The 22898-nt window shown below is 50.4% G+C and overlaps 1 protein-coding gene and 2 pseudogenes across 2 annotated transcripts; 1 reads left to right on the top strand and 2 right to left on the bottom strand.

Moving 5' to 3' along the window:
• The window catches only part of LOC114705548, a 2127-nt pseudogene extending 1277 nt beyond the window's left edge, over nucleotides 1–850 (bottom strand).
• Nucleotides 851–2256: 1406 nt separating this feature from the next.
• Nucleotides 2257–5205, top strand: LOC114689186 (annotated as a pseudogene).
• Nucleotides 5206–16329: 11124 nt separating this feature from the next.
• Nucleotides 16330–21816, bottom strand: LOC114689187 (transmembrane protein 74B). 2 transcript variants are annotated; one of them, XM_028863577.2, is made up of 2 exons: nucleotides 21164–21816; nucleotides 16330–17329 (listed from the first exon to the last, which is right to left on the bottom strand). In XM_028863577.2, exon 2 carries the CDS (start codon nucleotides 17286–17288, stop codon nucleotides 16590–16592), a length of 699 nt encoding a protein of 232 aa, XP_028719410.1. In that variant the 5' UTR covers nucleotides 17289–17329; nucleotides 21164–21816; the 3' UTR covers nucleotides 16330–16589. The 2 variants fall into 2 exon arrangements, with proteins under 2 accessions (XP_028719410.1, XP_028719411.1); XM_028863578.2 differs by lacking the exon at nucleotides 21164–21816 and adding an exon at nucleotides 20586–21121 and having other exon boundaries at nucleotides 16333–17329.
• Nucleotides 21817–22898: the final 1082 nt, after the last annotated feature.

Genomic DNA, 22898 nt, shown 5'->3' with positions numbered 1-22898 from the left:
TATGGGTATAGAAGAAGGAGAAGAAATTCTGATAAAAGCATAAAAGACACTTTCAATAATAATAAAATCATAGAAAATTTCCCAGATCTAGAGAGGGACAAAAATGCCCATGTATGTTTTTCATGCCAGGCACTTAAACATAAGATCAGGAAAGAACCTCCCCTATGCCATGTTATAGTTGAAACACTAAATAGAACAAAGTATATTGGAAGTGGCAAGAGAAAACACTGAGTCACAGAAAGGCAAATCCATCAGAATAACATCAGATGTCTAGACAGAAACTTTAAAAAGCCAGGAGGGCTTGGAATAATATATTTTAGGCTCTGAAAAATAAAACCTGCCAACTCAGACTACTATACCCAGCAAAGCTATCACAATTTAAGGAGGAAGAAAAACTTTGCACAATAAAAACAAGCTGAAAGGAACTCATGACTTCTGGCCTGGCTTTACAGATCCCATTTGGAGGGATTCTTCATACCAAAGAGGAAAAAAATAATGTATCCAAAGATGTTGTCAGTTGTCTGGTGGGCAACAAGAATATGAGATTTTTAAAACCATTACACATTAATAATCTTTTTATCTACAGTTCTGAAATAGAACTCTGGAAACCAAATGTATCTTTAAAAATTTTTATTACATTTAGTATGGTATGTGTGTGTACGCAGAGAACATCTTGCAGAGTTCTTTCCTTCTACTGTGTAGGACCAGGGGATCAAACTCAGGCCACCAGCTCAACAGTGATGCCTTATCCTACCAACTATCTCAACAGCCTGCAAAGCTTGGTGCCTAACCTGAAGAAGCATGAAAGCTTTTGTGTCTTCACTTACCCTACTTCAGGGTCAATATCCATTTTTGCATAAATAATAGGATACTAGTTTACAGGATCCTCTTGAATGTGTTAATACACCTCTTGGTGTATCCATTGAGCCTTTCCAAAATAAAATGGAAAAATCTGAATTCCAACAACATCTAGCCCAAGATATAAAACCTGAGTATATTTTTTGACTTGTCAATTTTGAAAATAAGGGATGCATTACCTATTTAAAATTAAAATTTAAAATGAATTTTTTAAAAACTAAAGAACTAAGTTTAGTACACACCTGACAGAGCAGGTTCTTGATAAGTGGTGGTCACTGTTGAGTCCAAGCCTTTCCTAGCAACAGGTCCCTTATTCTCCTCAAGTGTGGTTACCATCATTGTGCCTTATTGGGGTTTACTGTCAAACTTAGTGTCTTAAAAGTTGGGGATGCAGAGACATGTGACAGGTCCCTGCCAGCCTGGTATAAAATGTCCTACTCCAAATCCAGAACACACAAACCCTGACAGTCCTGAGGTCTCCCCAACTTGCCGGCCACCATAACTGTTTAGAAGGAGTCCTCTGCATTTTCTGTGCCCAAGAGTTCAGGACCATGTACACAGTGTTTCTTTTTCCTTTTCCTTTTTCTTTTCTTTTTTTTAATCTCTGGAGTACATTAGGACTGAGCCTCAGCCATAGAAGCAGTGAACAGCATGATGGTCCTGTGTTGTGTATTTTAAATGGATTCCCACGTCATGCAGAATGAGTTCTTGAATGTGTTTGCCTTGTAGCAAACAGCCATGAAAAGTCTGAGTACATAAGTTACTGCTGGTGGGCCTTGTTTATTTTCTTCTTCCCACACTGGTCCAGAAGGAAAATGGACATTCTGGTTTCTTAGGAACCTTTGTTTATACTCTTTACTCATTCTCAGTTTTGCTCCAGAGCTTTCTCAGAGAAGGAAGAACGTGATCCTTTGAAGGGAAAGGAGAAGATATTAGAGATTGCAGAGGTTTATGGCCGGTGGCCATCCAGCAAGCTGCAGTTCAAAGATTCACAGTAGACAGTGGTGCTATAAGTATGCAAGGGCCGTGATAAGCAGGTCAGGGAGCGCGACACCACACTCAGGCTCTCAAGCCGCTCTCACCTCACCTGAGAGGCTGTGACATTTTAGCTGTCGGGTTTTGGTTTTGAAGTAATATTTCATGTATCAAAAGTTTTTGAATCTTATGTAAAAATATAAGAACTTTAACAAAAGTATGAACAAAGTAGAATGTATCTGTGGTTATTTAATAGTTTGTCTTTATTCAGACTCGGCCCTTCATTATTTTAACTTTTTAAAGATTAATTTATTTTTATGTGTCTGTACCTGTGTAAATTTATGTGTAGTTCATGCATGCAGGTGGCAGTGGAACCAGAAGAGGGTGTCACATCCCCTGGAGCTGGAGTTAGAGGTGGTTGTGATGAGGGTGCTGGGAGCCGAACATAGGTCTTCTGTAAGACCAGTTTGTTCTCCTAGCTGCTGAGCCATCTCTGCTGCCTCAGTTTCAACTTTTGATTCTTTTATTTATTTTATGTATGATGGGTGTTTGGGCTATGTGTTTGTGTGCCATGTGCATGCCTTGTGCCTGTGGAGACCAGACAAGGGCATCACATCTCCTGAAACTGGAGTTACAGATGGTTGGGAGCCATCATGTGGTGCTGGGAATTGAACCCAGGTCCTCTGAAAAAGCAGCCGGTGCTCTTAACCACTGAACCATCTTCCCCAGCCCTCCCATCCAGTTTTAACTTTTGTTCAGCTCTTTTCCACGTAATTTCCAGTTTAGTAGGATCAGTGTGAATCTCTGCTAAGGACCACTTCCAAGTATTCCGTATGTTGTGATCGTGTGAGAGTCTCTGCCTTGTCTGGTGTTCCTGGTGCACCCACTGGCATCAGCTTTAGGCCCCTGGGAGCCTCGGTGTTTGGCTGCTCTGGGAATTGTGGTAATTGTCCTTGTTTGTTTCAGGCGTGATCCCCTGAGCCCATTTGCTGTCGGGGGAGAAGACCTAGACCCCTTTGGGTGAGTATTTCTGGGAGGTGGCAGCAGTTGGACTTGCTCAGTGGCTTGCAGCCCAACTCATCTAATTTTAGAGTTTTCATCAGCCTTCCTTTGGAGTGAAGGAGGTAGGGGCTGAATGGCTGAGGAATCATTGCTGCTCTCGGTGCTCTGCCATACCTGGCTAAGAGTCATGAGGGTTTATCAGATGCAGAGAGAAGAGCGCACAGTGGGCTGCAGGCTGTAGAGCAGCCGCTCCGGGCTGTTGCTGGTTACCTCACCAGACCCACAGAGGGAGTCTAATCTCTAAGCCCCACTGTATCCTCAGATTCTCGTCCTGCATCCAGCAGATTCATTCTGCAGCCTCAGCTGTGCTCTGCTCTCGAGTGAGTCAGAGGAGGTTTAACTCCTGCTGAAGAGTGACCCCACTTTGATCTCATTTTTAGATAGTAGGACTCACTCAGCTCTGCAGAGCTGCTCAAACAGTGACCTCAGCATGTGAGGAACATTAGCCTATTCATCCAGTTGGAGTTCATGAAGTCAGGTCCATAGAACTCAGTGAGGGACAAAGAATGTCAGGAGCAAGGCTTGGGCAACCCACAGGCTATCAGCAACTGTACTGAGGCCCTCAAGGAAATAGCAAAACCACATCATGGGTGGGCATGATGTTATTATTCCTAGATACAGAGTAATACTCTGTAGAGTCTGACAGTTCTGTATTGATCCTGGCCAATTCCAGCTCCCGTTCTTGACCAATTGACCCCATCGGTTGTAAGACATGGCAGTGATCTCAACTCTGTGGCTCGGGAAATCCTGCAGAATTTCCTGTACTGCTGCAGGCCCTTTCAGCACCCGCAGTACACACTTTGTATGCACTGTGTTCTTGTTTACTTCTTGCTTGATCTCGGGTCTGCTTCGACCAACTACAGCAGCCATCCTGGCAATTGCAGTTCACTCTGTGCTTGTCTCCTTCTTCAAGGGCAGTAAGTCCCTGTTGCAGCTGCTTACCCAGCTTTCTTCCTGTCTCAGGTGTCAGAGAGGTGGCATGATTGTGGATCCCCTGAGATCTGGCTTCCCAAGAGCACTTATTGACCCATCCTCGGCCTCCCAAACCGGCTTCCCCCTGGTGCTGTGCCCCCAGGAGCTCGCTTTGACCCCTTTGGACCCATTGGGACCAGCCCATCTGGGTAGGTATTCATTCAGGTATGCTGAAAGGTGGGATTTGATGGCAGCTCAGCTTGGCTTAGTTCAGCTTTGCAGCCCAGGTATCTGACTCCAGGCACAGTTACCACTGCTGCCTCCCTAGAGCATTCCAGGAGTTCTCTCTTCACCTCCTTCCCTTGGTGTCTTAGAGTTATCATTGCTGTGATGAAACTGGACAAAGCAACTTGGGGTGTAAAGGGTTTATTCCACATCAGTGTTCATCATCGAAGGGAGTCAGGGCAGGAACTCAGAGAGAGCAAGAACCTGGAGGCCGGAGCTGATGCAGAGGCCATGAAGAGGTGCTTTTTAGTGACTTGCTCAGCCTGCTTTCTAATGGTAACCAAGACCACTATTCCAGGGATGGTCCAGCTCACAATGAGCTAATCTCTCCTATCAATCACTGATTAAGAAAATGCTGTACAGTCTTGCCTACATTCCGATCTTGTGGAGGCATTGCCTCTCAGATGACCATAGCTTGTATCAAGTTGACATAAAACTAGCCAGCACACTTGGTGACCTCCCAGGGAGGACTCAGAGGAAGAGATGCTTGGGCCCATAGTCCTTTTACAGATGAGAAGGGCAAGGCCTGGAGAATGGGTATTTGAGCCAAAGTAAGATTTAGACCCAGGCCATAGAGTTCATGATTCAGCTCCATGTCACTCTGTGGGCCTCCTCTCTACAGGGCATGTTTCCTGTGCACTCAGCCCCCATCCCTCCAACTCACGAGACCCTCTTTCCATTGCAGACCTAATCCAGACCATCTCCCCCCACCGGGCTACGATGACATGTACCTGTGAAGGCCTCAAGAATGTGACATCTCAGCCTCCCTTCCGCTCTCCTGGAGCTGCCACCACTACCCCCGTCAGTGCCTGTGCTCTCGTGGACTCAGGGCAGAGCGCTCTGCCCATGTGTTTTCAGGCCCGCTGGGGTTGCATCCCCAGCCCTTGTCAGAGCCAAGGCGCCTGCTGCAGTACTCCATCCAGCTGCATATAGGTCCCAAGGAGAAATCAGTGTGTCTCTATCATCACCAGCTCCTCCCCACTTCCAAGGGAGACTCCGGCAACATAAACCCTACACCCGATGCAGTCCCGGTCACAGCGCTATAAGAACAGAACGCATTTTGGATGTTATTATAAGAACCAAATGTCAATACAGAATTCATGTTGCCGGTCTTCCACTGTCCTTTTTATGTTAATGCACAAACTCATGAGTTTGAGCCATCATAGGACTAAATGACTCCTAGAAGGGCCATTCTTCTCAAGCACCCCCCTTTCATAAGTTACTCTTGCTCCTGACATCATTAAGATGAGCCCCACTCAGGCTTTGTGTGTAGAAGTGTGACTGGAACCCCATGAACCACAAGGATGGTTTCACCAAGTCAGGCACTCTAGAAAAACTGCCGTCTCCTTCCAAGGGCATCCTCTTAAGTTGCTCCTTGTCTGTGCAGCCCTTGGCTGTCTCCCTGGGCTGCCATGGCCAGTAAGTAGAGGAATAAACAGAACAGATCTGTAGGCTAATCTCATTCCTCCCCATAGTGACCCTAAAGAAGTCCTTTCTCTTAGAGGCTAATGGCTGCCTGTGAAATCAGGCTCCTTCACTGATGCTTTGCAGTGCATCTGTGTGGATGGGAATAACACTAAGGACTGGAGAAGTGGAAAGAAGGAAAGTCTACGGCTGTGCAGCTTGTCCTCTTGTGACCATCGAGAGCACAGGAACATGAGTCCAGCCGGCTGTGGTATTAAACTTCAGGAGGGAGGGGGAGCCCCAGTCTCCGGAAGCCTGTGTCCACCCCCGGTCTGTAGACTATCTGGATCCCTGGAAGCCCCAGCTGTCAGGCACTGGCAGTGCTCGGCCCCTGTGCTGCAGTGATGGAATAGAGTGCAATAGAGGACCAGGCCAAGAGACACCAAATCTAGGCAGTAAGTACTTCATTCCACAGCCAGCGTTTCAACCATGTGGCTGCTTTCACATCTCAGCTCCTTGGCATTCCTTCCCCCAGATTAGGACTTACCATTTTTACCTATAAGCAGCAACAAGTGACTGTAGCTTTTCTGGAGTACATTCTAAGAGGGTGTCCTGTGTGCCCAGCCCAAGAATGGATAGGTAAACTGAACTGAAGGGCCAGTCTCAGGGTGGAGGCTAGGCCTCGGGGGCCAAGCTAGCATGAGCAGGCTCCCTAGCTGTTACAGAGGGTCACATAGATCAGGCACTGACCACCTTGAAGCTCTAGAACATCCTGTGGTCTGTGGGGGCCACAGACGAGGCAAAGTTAAGACAGGCATTCATTGTACATCACTTTTATCCGAGGGGCTGGCAGATGAAATGTTTGTTTTGGAATTGGATCATAACCTGCAAAAGAGCTTAGGGCACCGTTGCTCATTAAAGCATCCCTTTTTATACAAGGAAGCATTTTAAAGAACAGCTGGTGGCCGTTCTTGAGATAGGTTGGGGAAGGTGGATAACTCAGGACCCTGATTTGAGGAAAGGTAAAAATGGAAACATTCTCCAATTGGGCTTTTTCATAACAAAGGTAAGAAAGATAGTCATGTACATGAGTTCTATTTTCTGCAAACAAAAGTTATAGTGGTTTTGTAGAAAGGGCCGTTTTTGTTGTTGTTACTTGTGATTCACCTTACATAATGCCCTTAAGGAACACAGTATCATGGATGTGGGTAGCCTTGAACAGGGCCTCCAGGAACTTGTGGTCAAGCTGTTGGTACTTGTTTGGGTCTCTGTCATTTCTCTCCTTCCAGCTGTGAGTAGCCAACAGAAACAGAATATTTCAGGCATTTGTCCTATAAAACTCCCAAATCGGAGCCTTCACAATAAACAAAGAGCACTTTGTAATCTTTTTTTTTTATTAACAACTTTATTAAGAGGATTTACATACCCAGGAATTTCACTCCTTTAAAGTACACAACTCAGTGGGTTGTAGGGTATTCACAGTGCTATATGTGCATCCACCCCCGGATCTAATTCCTCAGAACAAACAAAACTATCCCCATTGGCAATCACTCTCATTTCCCTCCCCCAGCCCAGGCATTCCCGTCAGTTGTCTACAGATTTGCCTTTCTGGACAGTTCTCATAAATGAAATCCCTCAGTGTATGGCCTTCGTGTCCGGCATCTTCCACACCTTGTTTTCACTGTCCCTGTGAATGCAGCAACAGCACTTTATCCTGTGGCTGGATAAGCACGGTATGGCGGCTTCACACTTTGCTCATTTATCAGCTGATGGATACTCGGATTGTTTCTCCCTTTTGCTTGTTATGTTGAATGCTGTTAACATTCATGATCAAGTTTTTTTGTGTGGGCAGATGTTTTCAAGTCATTGAATATATCTAGGATGGATTTGCAGAGTCCTGTGATAGCACTTTTAACTTTTTGAGGAACTGCCAGTGTTTTCCAAAACAGCCACACTCTTCATACTCCCAGCAGTGCTCCATTTTCTCCACATCCTCACTAAACACTTGCTCCAGGCCAGACTAGTGGTGTCAAGTCATATCTTGTTTGTATTGTTGTCCTCTATTTTATATTTTTTAATGGAAAATTTTGAGCAAGACTATTCAGGGCAGAGACCAGAGCAGCTTGCCTTGGAGGAGGAGGACTTGTGGCTTTGATAATGGCCACTGTGGGGTGGTCACGACCAGTCATGGAGTTGAGTTTGACTTTGGGGATGTTCTGGACTGGATGTGATACCTGGTAGCCTTTTCTCTGGGGGGAAATTCCTGAAGCCTTTGGACATCTAATAAGATTCAGAGCATCATTTTCACTGGGTTTGAAATTTCATAGCTCATCCAGTGGCTTACAAATAGAATCAAGGTCTACTTCTAAATCATTGTCTTCGGGTGCTAAATAGACTACTCATACTATTTCTAGGATGCATCGGCCCACATCCCACCTTCTCTTCTTGGCTTGCTGTCTTTTCTATTCTTAGAGCTGGCTGTTTTGCATTGCATTTATCTCCTCAGTCATGAGCTTCAGCCAACCTGCAGTCTAAGGCATGAGTCTCCTAAGACCTTGACCCCAGGAATGTATTAAGAATTAAATGAGGCTACATTCCTGGGCTAGAGTTAGTACCTGTTGACACATGCCTGGAGAACAGGTAACAAGTCTGTACAGTCTCCCTGTAGAAACCAGCTTCCTCGTGACTTACCCTGTCATTGCTGATACTTTGTCATTGATCCATGGCTGTCTTCACAGGATGGAAACAAATCCATGGATCACTTCATATTCTCTTATCACCTGATCTTGTACACTTTGGTGCAGTTCCAGTCAAGACAGGTCCTACCACCAGTGACAGTCCTCCAGGCATATTCCCAGCTTTACGTGTCAGTAATAATTGTTGCTCCCTGACCACTGTTCACCTCTAGAACAGATGCTCATGGTCGGCATCCTAGCCACCAGCTCCTAGGCCTTGTTTTGCCCTTGGGATGCGACACTGAATCACTTCACCTGGGCTTGACCCAGAGTCTGCTCCTGAGAACAGGTCAAAAGGCAAGCATGGCCGACAATGGGGTACGAGCAGTGAGGACCAGCAAGGCCCTAGCCACTGAACGGATCCTAGAACACATTGGAAGTCTGAGCACCTCACTAAGGCAGTGCTTGTGGAAGCGGAAGGACCATGGGTAACCACTGAACAGTGTCAATGGTTATGAGCTACATAAAGCACATGCTGGGAAAGTCACAGTGTAATGGTTCAGAGGGACAACCGAATAGGAGGGGCCAGTCTGGAAGTTCAGTGCAGTAAATACTCACTTAACCTAGGGGCCAGACAGCTCGTCACCATGGTCTGAGAAATAGGAACTATAAAACAGCAGGTGCCCAGATCTGCATAAGAAAGTGAATGCCTTTCACTCTGTCACCTCGTGCCCACTCAGCTCAATTCCGAGTTCAAGGCTCAGTGGACTGACTGCACCTGGTTGTGAGGACCTGTATCACCCCTGACTGTAGCAGCCAGAGGTCTCGGAGATGCCCTTGTGCTCTTTGCCTGTCTCTGCCATTGGAAGGTGCATTGGAAAAGGTCTGCTGAACCCTCCTGTGATTGTGTCCATCCCCCATGATGTAGATGGGTACTGCACTCATGCCTGCCACCCCCACATCTCCTGAAATGCTTGTTGTATGTATACAGTACATCGTGGGCCCCAATCCACAGCTCTAAGGAAAGGCCTTCAAGTCCAGTTGTAATTCACAGATGATGCACGCTGGAGAACTGCAAAGGCAGTCTTTCTACACGCACCACCGACAGCAATGTTACCTGGAGTCTTGTTAGAAATGAATAATCTCAGGGCCCACCTCAGACTTACTATATATGAACTTGGAGTTTAATTATTTTTATGTGATGGGTGTTTTGCCTGAATGTATGCATGTGCACTGGGTGCATGTCTGGTGCACACACAGGCCAAAAAGGGCATCAGAGCCCCTGGAATTGGAGTTTCTGATAGTTGTGAGCTGTCATGCAGGTGCTGGGAATTGAACCAGATCCTTTGGAAGAACAGCCACTGCTCTTAACCATTGAGCCATCTCTTCAGCCCCAGTGAACTTGCCTTTTGACAAGTTCCCCACATCCCATGTGCACACTGAATTTGCTCAACTGTACAGCTAGCCCTTTACCTTCACCTGGATATCAGGAGCAAAGAATGAAGTCAGCCAGTCTCAGTGGATGGCATACATGATTAATGCCTTCATATTTGCATTTTCCCTGGTTGTACCCCTAATAGCCACTACATTCCCTTAACTCTATGGCTCATTCAAGCATATTTCATAAATGTCTTTAAATATATGGGTGCCTTTGTGAGATAACAATCCTCAGATCATTAATCATTCAGCCTCATTTCTAAACCAAAGAGGATTAGAAAGGTCTGGTAGTTTGACAGGAACCAAGTGTGGAGATGACTCCAGCACACAACTGTATAGCCTTCCTCATCTGTGAAATGAGTGTTGCCCCTGCCTGCAAGACTTCTGGAGAGTTACCACTAAATGTGTCTTATTAAAGGTAGTGGGGCCCAGTGGGTGTCAGCAGCTATCATTACCAAAACCATATGGGTAAGTGAGAATGGAGCTCACACACAAAGGAGAGGAACTCTGGGCCAAACCAGTGCAGGAGACAAGTATTTAACTGGTACCCATAGTATGCACAGCTTCTTATCCCAGACTCTGCTTACTACAAGCTGAGGTGAAGATAGGGGGCATTAGTCAAGGTGCTGGACACACCCCTAAGGGTTGCCAGAACTAAACCAGCTTGGCTCTAAAGCTCTGAAGTTCTTTCCAGTAGAACTGTACCCAGACCTCGCCTGGCCACGATCCACAGGCAAAACCCATCCCAGAATTTCTGGGAAAGATGAACGATCTCAGAAAGGAGAAATTCTGCATAATCCCGGGGATGGACATAGCTCTGAAGCTGAGCCTGTTGGCTGGGTGTTCATGATCCTGAGCACCTGACAGCCACTACATCAGCAGCACTCGGGTTAGACCCCTCTGATACCACGTGGTACAACCTTCACTCTGCAAGAGACAGGCCCAGTAAGCCCCTCTGAGGGTGAGTTAAGGGCTCCTCTGGACCCCGAGGCTGGGCTTGGGCTCCGTGCTGGGCCTTGCCACATGGCCCAGCTGCTGCCCACCTTGGCCCTCAGGGATTGTAGGATGGAAACTACTCTGTGCTAAACAAATGAAAAAGCAAGTCCACAGTAGATGTATGAGAAAGATTTCCCCAGAGCTTCACAGACCACAGAAATTCTGTCTTCATATCCCAGGCTTCCCTGCTCAGTGTGAACCAAAACAGTCATGGGGGCCTTAGCAACAGGAACACATCAGCTCTCCTTCCTCCTCACTCAGCTAGCCTGTTAGGAAGCACCATGTCAATTCAGCACCCTGGTCAGCACCCAGCCTCGTGGCGCTGAGATCTCTGTCTACATTAAGCTTGACTGCTCTCCAAGCCAGGATAGCCCATTTCTGGAGGTAGGCAGACATCATCACCGAGAGGAGAGGGCCTGCCCTCCTTCCTGATCCCTGACACCATCATCCCTTCAAACCAGCACAGGTGCCTCTGTCAGAACTCCTTGGGTTTTTAATCTCTTCAACGCTAAAACTAAAACCAGACAGGGCAGCTACTCAAACCTCTGTGAAAGGATGAATGAGGATGCTTGGGTGGGCACCATCAAGCGGCCCCTGGCCTGCAGTTCAGAAGTGCCCACCATTTCAAAGGCACCCATCTCTATGAATGATTTAACAAGCCTCAGGGAAAGGAGTTGTGCATCCCTGGCCCCAGAAGATGACATCTTATTGACATTCCCTTGACCTCGGCCACGGTTCTCACCTTGCCACACCCTCCTACCCACAAAGTCCAGCTGTCCAGCTGCAATTGAAAAACTTGGGATTCTGATGACCACAAAGCCACAGATGGCGAAGGCTAGAGCAGACACTCCCTTTAATCTTGCCACCACTGCCATGGCCAGCTCCTCTGCTCATTGATATTACCTGCAAAGCTGCAGACATTTGCATTTGGGCTCCTGCTTTAATCTCTGGTGGCAAGACTAGGGACCATTGAGAGAGTGTCAGCAATGGTGGCCCAGCTCACCCAGGAGTAGCTCAATGAGGGAAGGTGTGGGTACACAAGGCAACCTATCAGGGAAGAAGAGGAGAGAAGAGGAGATAGGTGAATGATTCGCTGAATGTCACTGGCCCTGAAGTCAGTACTGACCCAGATGCCACACCTCCCAGGAAGAGGTTGGCATGGCAGCTGCCTTCTTTCCCTGTCCTTGTTCCCCTGGGCCAGATCTGATTAGTGAGTCTCTTTTCACTTGCTACTTTTCCTCAAGCCCAGGAGACCAGCAGCCGCCACCTGACCTTGGAGGCTCAGAAGCCAAACAGGAGAGGGCTGCCAAGTTGAGGCATGGAGTCAAGACCATGTCCCCCTGTCTGTAGTAAGAGCCCTAAAGGAGGGTCACGGGGTGCTACAGCATTGCCCCCACAGGGCATCCGACACAAAAGAGTCTTCCTTCCACACAAACTGGCAAGTGGAGGGAAGACAGACCCTGTCACCACAGCGCCACACTCATGCCCTACAGCCTTCCCACAGTATCCTGCCCGTCCCCCTTCTCCAGATGATGAAGCCCAAGCACCCACCGGGGGTCCCACTGCACACGCCTCAGTCACCTCTGTACCACCTGTCCACCTCATCTCACCAGCTGCTGAGGCCTCTGAGCCTCTGATCACGTCTCTCTCTGCCCAGAGCCCTTCCACCAATTCCCCACATCAACACTTCCTAGTTGTTTAAGATTCTCGTTAAGCACCCCCTTTCCAAATGAACCTTCCTAACCCCCAACTCACAGAGGTCCTCCTGTCTCTGTCTCCTCCCCCGCCCCCGCAGCACAGCACAGGCACACCATCCTGCACAAGACAGTCTAAGTGCAGCCCAGCCAGGACTGTGTTTACTCGTCGAACCATAGAAGGATACCATGGATGAATTAGAGAACACGAATAGCTGTTTACTGAGCAATTAGGAAATGCAGGGCACTGTGCTAAGTGCTTTACAGACATATTTACCCCTCACTGAGGTCTTACAGGGAAGTCGTTGCATCTAGCACAGCTGCTTTTCAGAAGAAACAGGCCAGGAGGCAGTGAGCCACCGTCAAGCACCTAAGCAGCCATCCCTTACACTATGTGATCAATCAGTCTCCGTGGACCCTCAGGGCTCTGCCTCTTGTCCCTCTGAGATTCACGTGCAGGCGATGCTCCAGCACTGTGTGCCACCCTCCGCACCGTGCAGGTGTCCTACACTGTCCATCTGCTTGGGATGAACCAGTTGAGGAAGAGGAATGATGTAGGTAAGAGGATGCACAGGGCCTCAAGGACAAGAAGCTAGAGCAGGACAAAACAACAGGCTCTGTCCCTAAAGACAAATGAACAATTTGGAAGCTTGGAGGAGTCTCAGCTAATTCCAGCTAACCCACCATGCTCCATCTCTGAAAATACCTAATTCCTGGCAAGTAAATGCTAACATACCTCCACTGACGGGCACTCCCTGTGACTCCAGTTCATCCAAGACCCCAGCAACCTTCTCTCCCAGATGAATCTATCCCTGGGGAATTTAGGGAGGAAACCAACAAACTGAATGGGAGACATCTCCTCACCGATGTCCATACCACTGACATCCCACTCTCCCCTAACAGAACTTCACCTCTGGCTTCTTGAAGCCTCCCACATTCTTGTCCTGCCTTCTGCTTGATGTCACCCACAGCGAAGTGGTAACCAGCATGACATGGCTCTCCCAGTTCCCAGCTCAGGCCCCTCCCCAAGTGCCAGGGTTCTGGAATCCCCCAGAACTCTCCTCCTTTCCCACGAAAGAAAACAAGAGGGGCTATGGAGGGGACACTGGGCTGTTGCTGGCAGGATGGCAAGATCAAAACCACACGTCTGTGGTAGAGAGAGGAGAAAACCATCACCAGCTTCCAGAGGATGCCCTGGCTTAAAACTCTGCAGCCAGAAGCTGAGTCCTTGGCTCCCGAGCAAGGTCAGATGAGAAAGCTGCAGAGGTACAGACAGGGTGCATCGTGTGTGTGCGCGTGCACAGAACTGCGTATGTAGGGAGGAGGACCTTTGGAAGAGAATCCCTAGGAAGGTGAGCCGCTCCCAAGAAGAGGAGCGGTGGTGGTGGACTCAGCCAGCAACCCGATGGCTCGGAGACCCAGAGGGTACCTGCGAGGAAGTGGAGGTGATGACGGGCATGGTCCCAAATGCCTGGGCCTAGACACCCCAGGGCCTCAGATGAGCAAAGAGGAATCAGGGGTCACAGATTCCTCTCCCCCCGACAAGTGTCTCATGGATCCAATTACCACTGGGCTATGCCATGCCGGGACTGGGAAGAGGACCTTTCTCCATCGGGGAAATCCCTGAAACAAAGTTAAACGAAGGCCCAGAGAGGACGTCCCAGCTGCAGAGCCCATTGACAAGCCACCACACTTCTAGTCATGGGACCTTCTATGTCACTGATTCTGACCACAGCAGGGGCTCTGGGGAGCTGGGCAGGGACTGTGGGACTCCAGGACCTTGGATAGGGCACCACTTGCCCTGACAGGAATCGAATTTTTTGTTTCATCCTTTCATTCAAACATGAAAATTATGTATGCCACCCATGTTTCTCACCCTAGGAATGCGGTATGGCCCAGTTGGCCCACTTACACAGAGAGGTGGAGTAGCTCGTCCAAGGTCACAGAGCCAGTAAGTGGCAGAACTCATATTCAAACCCTGATCTTACCAGGTCTGAAATCGCTGTCTGTTAGATACAGTGAGGAAAGCAAGATCTGGGGGCCTAGTGGTCTGTGGGATGGCAGAGACAGTTCCTAGAAGTCAGGGAGGCATGTTCCAGCAACATCAGGGACAACTCTACATCTAACCCCAAAGAAACCCAGAGCACTCCTCATTCCTCCCCGGCTCCCTCCTAAACCTGGGTCCTCCGGCTGGGAGATCTCAGCTGCATCTTGGGGAAATGCTTTCGGCATCTCTCAAATCGTCTTAATTCACTGACAAGGTAATGACTGCCTTGATCCATTTACATGTGGTTTCTAAAGGAGTTTCCCCATTGGGAATGCAAAGCAAGTTCCTCTGGCTTGTGGGGGGGCGGGGGGGGGGCTGCCATTCCTTTATTTTCTAGCAGATTTCAGATTTAGCCCCTAAAAACATTTCATTGTGTTTAAGCTGATCTGAATGGACAGCTCCAGGCAGACACTCTCAGTAAGCACTGTAGCCTAACATGCCCCCCTCTATTGCCACAGGAATCCATACTGCTTGGATCAATACATTTATTATCATCATGGATTTGGGAAGCTGGGGCCCGTCACTGGCAATGTCCCATCTTACTTAATTCATCTAGCATGCTTCCTGCCATTTTGTCCAGCATTTCCCTGCTTCAGCTGGGAAAAAACTGACATATGTACACAAGTCCTGGGACTGGGACATTTTGCTCTCTTGAGCTTTGTCCTTTCTAAGCCACACCCTCTCAGCACCATAGCAGAACCTCTGAAGCCAAGCTGCACAATTTTGTCTCCCTCCCCCACTCAGCCCTCTGCTCCAGGCAAAAACTGCCAACATGAGCAGACATTTGATCTGTCTCAGAAGCTGTGATATTATATACTGCCCAGATGTTCAAGCTGCCTGGGCTGAAGGTTCATGTTCCACATAGTCAGGACCTCTCCAGCCCACAGACCTTTTGCCACCCCATGTTCTGACCCCCCACCAACAGCTAGGCTCTCAGCTTATGCAGGCAGCTAGGATGGAGGACAAGGGACTTGCCTGGAGCAAGGGCTCCTGGAAATGACCCTTTTAGAGTCTTCCCATAGCCCAGACAGTATGTGCTCTGGAGGTCTGGGGGGGCTTTCTGGACTGGACAATGCTCCCCAAATGTCTGCCGCTATCCCCTTGCCCTTCTAACACCTACTTCCATTGTCAGAAGATTAAACAGAGTTTGGATGGGCCCTGGAAATATTTCACTGAAGAAAAATGCGAACAGCAATCCATGTGGCTGGAGTATCCAGGCCACTTAAGTGTGCCTTATTTCTCCCCAGATGATTGGCAACTGAACTTTACTAAAAATGAAAAGCAGACATTACAAATTCAGCATTAAAGAAAATTGTTTCTGCTACCAGGATGAGATCAGACCTAAGTAACAGCCCACTGAGGTGATAAGCCCCCAACATGCCCACAGAAAGACAACTAAGTCCTCACACCTAGGTGCCCAGGAGAAACTGTGCTTGTAAATGTGCCACTGCAGAAAATTAGCCACCATAGGAAGTAGAATCCCAAGACCTATTCACACTGTGTCAAATTTTGGATTGAACTAAACCCACTCACCCGGGCTCTGTAGCAGGGCCATAGAATCACTGGCTCCTAGCAGTGGTAGTCACCAATGCGGGGCCAGAAGGTGGCAGTAACAATGGTCAGTCCCTACCAAACACCCCCATCCCTCCTTGAAGGCTGGCCAGAGGCAAGACTAGCTTCCTATTCCCAGGGAAGATGTGGCCCATGGTAGGGCACCCAGTCCTGCTCCTCACGTTAGAGACTGGGCAACTGAGGTCTGGAGAGGGGAGGGTTATGGTTCAGTCAGTAGGGTGCTGCAGGAGGCTCACCTCAGAACCGACTTCTTCTATCATCATCATGAAGCCACACTCTACCCTAGATGGTCTCCCAACCCTCTTACTTGGCTAATGAAGATAGTAGAGGTCTCAGAATTCCCCAAGGCATGAAGAATGGAGGCAAACTTTCACATGACTCCCAACCCTGAGAAATGCCAAGCAACCTCATCTTCTAAGAGCAGTGGTTTCCAAAAATGTATTTTTAGCATCAGAACCCATCCTCCAAACAAAGCCTTATGCAAAAACTTCAAGCTGCAAAACACATCAGGGATGCTTGCCTTAGTAGGGCCTAAGCCAGAACCCTGGCTGCCCCCACCCCCGCATCAAAACTCCCTCCACAGGACCCTCTGTGGATCCCACTTTGAAGCCCCAGGTTTTGGGGACCCTCCAAGCTCTGCAGCTAAAGCAGCAAGATAGGGCGGGCTCTTACTTAAGAGCCCTGTGTGGTATAGCTGGTCTCTGAGACTTGGACAACCTCGTTCTCCACTAGGACCTGGCCCCCATCCCCAGCGAGCTGCCGCATACGCAGGTTGATGGAGCCGTAGGTCTTCCTTGTTCCCCTGCCAGGGACGAAGGTCTGCCTGCGGTACAGCTCGCCCTTGCACAGAGAGACCATAAGCAGCACAGACAGGAGCATGCCACCCACTGTGAGCAGCCCCAGGCCCGCGATGATGCACTTGTCCAGATGCGAGCCCAAGCGGGCGTAGTACATCTCTAGGCGTTCCATCTCCCTTGCTGTCACTGTGTCAGGGTTGACTCGGGCCTCTCGAGGGATGGCATATGCTGTTACCACCAGGAGGATTCCGCTCACCAAGAAAACCAGAGCAGAAACAAAGCCATAGTCCACTGGGCGGCTCACAGGTTCCAGGCCCGGCCCCTCCTCTGAATGCAGAGAAAGATCATCCCGCTGGGACCGGGTCAGTGAGGGGACACCTCCAGGAGGACTGGGAGAGCTACCCAGTCTGGCATCCCCAGGGTTCTGGAAACGAGTCTCATGCTCCTCAGAGAAGAAGCAGGCATTCTCCACACCCATCCTGGTTGGCGCCACTGGGCCGGGTGGGGCTGGTCTCCTTGGAACCTGGGGGCCATTGCTCAGTGTCTTCAGTTCCAGGCCAGGGGGAGATGCCATTGGGAAGAACGGCCCCAGCTCATCCCTTGGCCCCTTGGCAGCTAGAAGAGAAAACAGAATGTCAGTCGAATTCTCCTGCTGGAGCTCAACATCACACTTGTCCCTGGCACAGCTGTAGGGAGCTATGGACAGTAGAGCAATAGGGCCCATGCTAGGGCACCACTCCACAGTGGCTGGTGCAATCATCCTCTCTGGATCTCAGTTTTCCCATTGAAAAAAATTCCCCAGTGACAATATTAATACTACTCCCTACTGCACAGTGCCAGTGGAGAGGCTGAGGTAACCCGTGTGTAAGGTGCGCAGCAGAGTACCCAGTAAGTATTCGTGATGGGATGTTATCATGATGGAGGGATTTAGAGTGGACATGAGGTCCATATCCCAGCCTCCTTGCTTGTGCTTAAGCATGTGATTGAGCTCCTCTGCAGGAACAGTGTTCTCATCTGTAAAGTGGGAAGCCTCCCTCATCAGGTTGTGGTAAGGGTATTGCTCAACAGGTTGTAGCCAGTTCAGCTAATGGACAGTGTTGTATGAGCATGTGTGAGGTGAGGTGATGATGTGGGGTGTGGCCGACATAGTCCAAGTGTTACAGGAACTAGTAGCTGAAAGCTCGTGAAAGCTTGGGATGGGGGAGGAGGGTGACGGCATTTAAAACTGACAAAAAGAAAGAGTGGGAGATTCCCTAGCAGGCAGAGAATGGGGGTGTTCTAGAAAGAAAAGGGGGACCCCAGAGATCAGCTGGGCTAGTTCACAGGTGACTGTGACAGCCAGGCCAAGAAGCAGTGGGCACTCAAGTCATTGTAGCAGGAAAGGCTGAGATTTGTGTGGATTTTAGAAGGCAGAAGGTCGGATGCATGGAGGACAGCGTCCAGGGAGGAAGCCCAGAGCATGTGGCCTGGCAGAAAGAAAGGTTGAGAACGGAAAAGCCATAACTGAGCTCAAAGCTCAAAGCCTCAGTGTAAGCAGGGATTGGGGGTGGGGCAAAGAGGTGTCACTACCAAATCCCTGGACACACACCACACAGACTCACTGCACACACGCCCTTGTGCCTAAAGGCCACCAACCTATAGCCAACGGACCAGACTGAGTCCACTGGAGTTCTGCTTACTGCCTTTCCAATTCTATTCATTGAGTGCATTAGTTGCCAAGATATATATATAAAAGGTTTCACTTTTAAGCTTTGAGTTCCTGTAGGGAGCAGGTGAAGTGGTCAGAGAATGTGTCCTGTTGACATGGGTGTGGCCATCTCAAGGACCACAATGCCTCAGTCCCACAGGAGTGGCAAAGCCTTCCCCACATGAGGCTCAGAGAGATGGCAAAGCCTTCCTCGGGTCCAAATGCAAATGTAGACACTGTGTGCAGAAAATGTCCATTTTAGATTTCCCCCTCCCCCACATTCATGACCTGATGACTTCCCCTACAGAGACTGCTCTTACCAAGTTAGCTAAACCTGCCTCCTTGTTCAGCAGGATACCATAGTCCTGCCCTCTTGTTTATCTGTAATATCCCTGCCTCTTTATTTAGCCATATACGATAACCCTGCCTCTCTGTCCAACTGCATATAATAATCATGCTGACCTAGGATTGCTGTGGCTTCTCCTCTGGAGAGTCCAGACCACCTGATCCAAGGTTTTCTCCATGTCCATGTGTCTGTCTTTTCTTCATTCCCCTGCTGCCCCAGTCAGGCCAACTCCGAGGGCCATGCAGATGCAGCAGCTTCCCATTTCCAACTTCTCTTGCAAATCTGACCACCATGTGCCACCACCCACTCACAACATCCACCTGGCATTGGTAACTGGGCCATTCCTATGTGCGTCCCAACTCTTCTCCACAGGCACACCTCCCCAGTACGTCACTTCTGATCCCACAGCAGACGCACAATGTCCCATACATACTCTGATGTCCTGCGGGTACGTACATCCACAGCCCTGGCCCACAAATGCCCAGGCAGCAGAGACCCTAGGCATGGAGTGGGCTCTCGCGCTCTGATGTGTTCACACACCTGAGAGCTGGTTCTCTGTATTCTCAGGTCATTCTGCAGTGCTCTGTGGGTGCCACACAGTGTTTCTGTGCAAACACGAGCAAATCAATGAAGCGATGGTGAGTGAGAGGTATAAGTGAATGAAACGCCAAGGGGTTGATCGTGAAAAGTCTTTCTGACCTTCCCCTGTGGACTTGTTCTCTTAGCAAACACATGGCTTTTCGACTCAGTTCGAAGGCTGTGTCCCTCCCTAGCATGTCCATTTAATACATGCTTGCTGAGCTCCTATTGTCTGTTAGACTCTCGCCTTAGCATCTCACTCGGGAATAGCTCACCTCTATCACCATCTTAGAAAACTGCATGCAGACTAGGGACGAACAGTGGAATATGGGCACCCCCCAAGAATCTCTATTCCCTACACGCTTGCAAACCCACACACTCCACCTTCCTTCCCTGGCTCTTTGAGCCCTTACTTGAGACATCAAGCAGGGGCATCCTGAGGGCAGAGATCCCTCTCAATCTCCCTGGGTCCCCGGTCTCCTGCTCGGGCTGCTCTCAGTTCCCAGAGCATAGATCGTAAGGGGGGCGGGGTGAACGCTAGCTGGCTTTTTGCTCTTGGCACAAAACGCTACTCAAAGCCTGAAAGTAGGTGCCACTGTGGCCCCCACCCATCAAGCCCTCGGTGGGCCTCAAGAATTCAGGAGTGGCCCATAACCACTTTCCTAGATTGGTGCATTAATGCCTCCATATCCCAGAAGATATCTGGGGCACCCAAATTCTTAAAGCAAGACTCTCTTTTACCCAAAACTTTTTCCTTAGCATGCCTGGGTGAAGGGGCAGACACAAGGAGGTCCTCTCTCTAATAGATGTAGAATGTATTTCTCTCATAAGATGCTTAGTAAGTTATTCAAGGGCATGCCCATCAATTAATTACTCAGACATAAGCAGAGACACACAGATGTTGGTGCCCACGGATCACACCCCAAGCCCGAAACGGCACCAGCTATTGTAATTGCAGTCCTATAGTTCCTGAAAGGCAAGCGCCCTCCCCCACCCTCGTTCCACACTCACAGCTCCCAGGACTGTTCCCACAGCAATACCCACACACCTGGGAAATAAGTGTGACTCACAGATCCACGGGTCACTCTGGTGGTACCCACGAGAGGGTAGAATTGGGGGAGATAGGGCGGGATGAGAAAGGGAGAGAGACAGGGAGAAAGGAGATAGCGACTACCTCTAGCGCTGCTGAGATCTAAGCCGGAACCACCCAGACCTGCCCGAGTCCAGCACCCCCACCCATGGCGCACGCTGACACCCACCCGGGAGCCCGACACACTGCGAGGCTGGGTGAAGCTTCGCAAACCCAGTCGATAGACACACGCACTCGTAGTACACAAAGCCTCGGGCGCGCAGATGCACACGCGCAGGTCCACGCTGTTATACCCAAAGTTCCGCGCGGAAAGCCCCAGAGCCCCGGCCTCCCGCCTCCCCCGCGCCTGCCGGCCCGCAGTTCACACCCCCTGCTCCTGCCCTTGACCGACAACGCCACGGGCCAGAGCAGGCCGGACCCGGCCGGTCAGCGCTCGCAGCGGGGCGGCCCGGGGAGGCTGGGCTCAGCGGGGCCGGCGTGCGCTAGGGTGCCCGGGTCGCGTGTCCTTCTGCCGGCCGCGAGGTCAGGAGAGCTGTCCTTTGCTGCCACTCCCCGCCTCGGGCCCTGCGCCGGCGGCTCGCGGTTGGCGTACGGAGCCGTGCCGGGCCTCCCCAGTCTCCGCACGCGGGAGCACAGGGCTCCTGGCGGCCGAGGGTGTGCGCGGATCCCGGCCCGGCCGCCGCCTCGCCCTCCCTGGCTCCCGCCCCCTTTCCTGCCCGCCCGCAGCGGTTGCCCGGGCGCACGTACCTGCTCGCGCCGTGCCGGGCTGCACCGCGTCGGCCGCTGGGGGCTCCGAGGAGGAAGGGACAGGGCAGGGCGGGAGCGGGGATCCTGGAGCGCCGCCGATCGAGCTCCGCCCGCGGCGGGCGAGGGCGCCCGGAGAGTTAGCGTGGGGAGGGAGAGGGAGGCGGCTGCGGGTGCCCGGCCCCCGCCGTCCCTAGGGACACCTCTGTCTCGCCCGCGCGCGCCGGCCAGGGAAACCCGAGGCTAGGAGCCCGCGGCGCTGGGCGCAGGGGCGGGGCGGGGCGATGGAGGGGCGGGGGAGAAGACCCCTCCCCCGCCTCTGGGGAGACCCCGCTGCACCAGGGATGCCTTTCCCACCCCAGGTAGCACCCAGGATCCTCTTCAAGGTCTGCAGGTCCAGAGTCTCATCACTACTTGAGACTCGATGGTTCACGGGCGCCACGTGAAGGCTGAAACGAAGCCTCTGCCCACCTCTGTTTCTGATGGGTGTCCTCCTGGGGTATTGTTCATGGCCACGCACACCCGTGCCCTCCAAGGCCACCTGCAAGGCTCCTTCTGAAGGCAGCCTGTCTGACTTCCTCACACATACACCCTCACCCTGAGGGGCTCCTCCATCTAGACACTCCCGTGACCTGGATCGCCGCCCTGTGCACAGGTTTCTGTTTTAAGGGGAACTTTTTCCTCTTGGAAGCCCAGGCCAAGCCCAGAGAGAGGACTGGTAAGGAAGGTAAGATACGGTTTCTGGACTTGATGACTCAGGGCTTACGGGAACCATGAGGTCCTAACAATTAGAATGGCCATAATTCTGTCCCTGTCTTACACAGTCCTGACTCACAGCACATCCCCAGAGGTCACTCTGTCCCTCATTTCGTTCAAGTCTTTGCTCACATGTCCCCTTCTCAGAGACACCTCCCCAGGCCATTCCTCTAAAAAGAGTAGATGTGGCACACTCCTTTAATTCCAGTACCCAGGCTGCAGAGGCAGGTGGATCTCTGAGTTCAAGCCCAGCCTGGTCTGCAGAGTGCGTTCCAGGACAGCCAGGGCTACACAGAGAAACCCTGTCTCTAAAAACAAACCAACCAACAGACAGACACACAAACAAACAAAAGAGTATAGTAGAGGCTTTGTCTCTTTCCCTGATGTATCTCAGAGACTTCCAAAGGAGCCAACACTTGGTTCTTGATAAATACTCTTTGAATAAAGAATTGAGAAGTGCATGACCACTTCTGGAGCTCCTGTTGTATACATGCAAGTAAGCAGAACCCGTTTCTATCTTCAAGAAATTCCTGAGATATTCCAGGAGAAAGGGCTACCCGCAGGTAAGGACTGCGGAACAGGTACAGTGTGCTGTTTGTCTCAGGCAGAGTGCTGGCCCAGTCTTGGGGATGGGATGGCTTTCCAGCAGAAGTAAGGACTGAGCCAGGATGGGCAGGTTGTATAGACGGAAACTGGATAAAGAGCAATGAAGAGAGATTCAGCAGAGGACTGGCGTTGGGAAGATGCCTGGGGGTGGGTGGAAGGGAGGGCAGTGAGCATGGGGATGAAGAAGCGTGGTCACAGTGGGAGACCCAGGTAGGAACATGGTAGGGGGATGGGGCTGTGCTGGACAGGAGCCAAGTCTCTGCAAAGCCTTGAAGGCCAAGAAGTTTGCTCTTTGTTCTCAGAACAGTGGGGAGTCATGTAGAAGAGCCTGGGCAGAAAGTCAACCACCACCACCCCCTCCCCCCTTTTACATGTG

This window comes from Peromyscus leucopus, chromosome 4 (genome assembly GCF_004664715.2).
Source record: "Peromyscus leucopus breed LL Stock chromosome 4, UCI_PerLeu_2.1, whole genome shotgun sequence".
Classification (NCBI taxonomy): domain Eukaryota; kingdom Metazoa; phylum Chordata; class Mammalia; order Rodentia; family Cricetidae; genus Peromyscus; species Peromyscus leucopus.
Note: the sequence above shows the minus strand (reverse complement) of the source record. Positions and strands in the feature narration are given on the sequence as shown.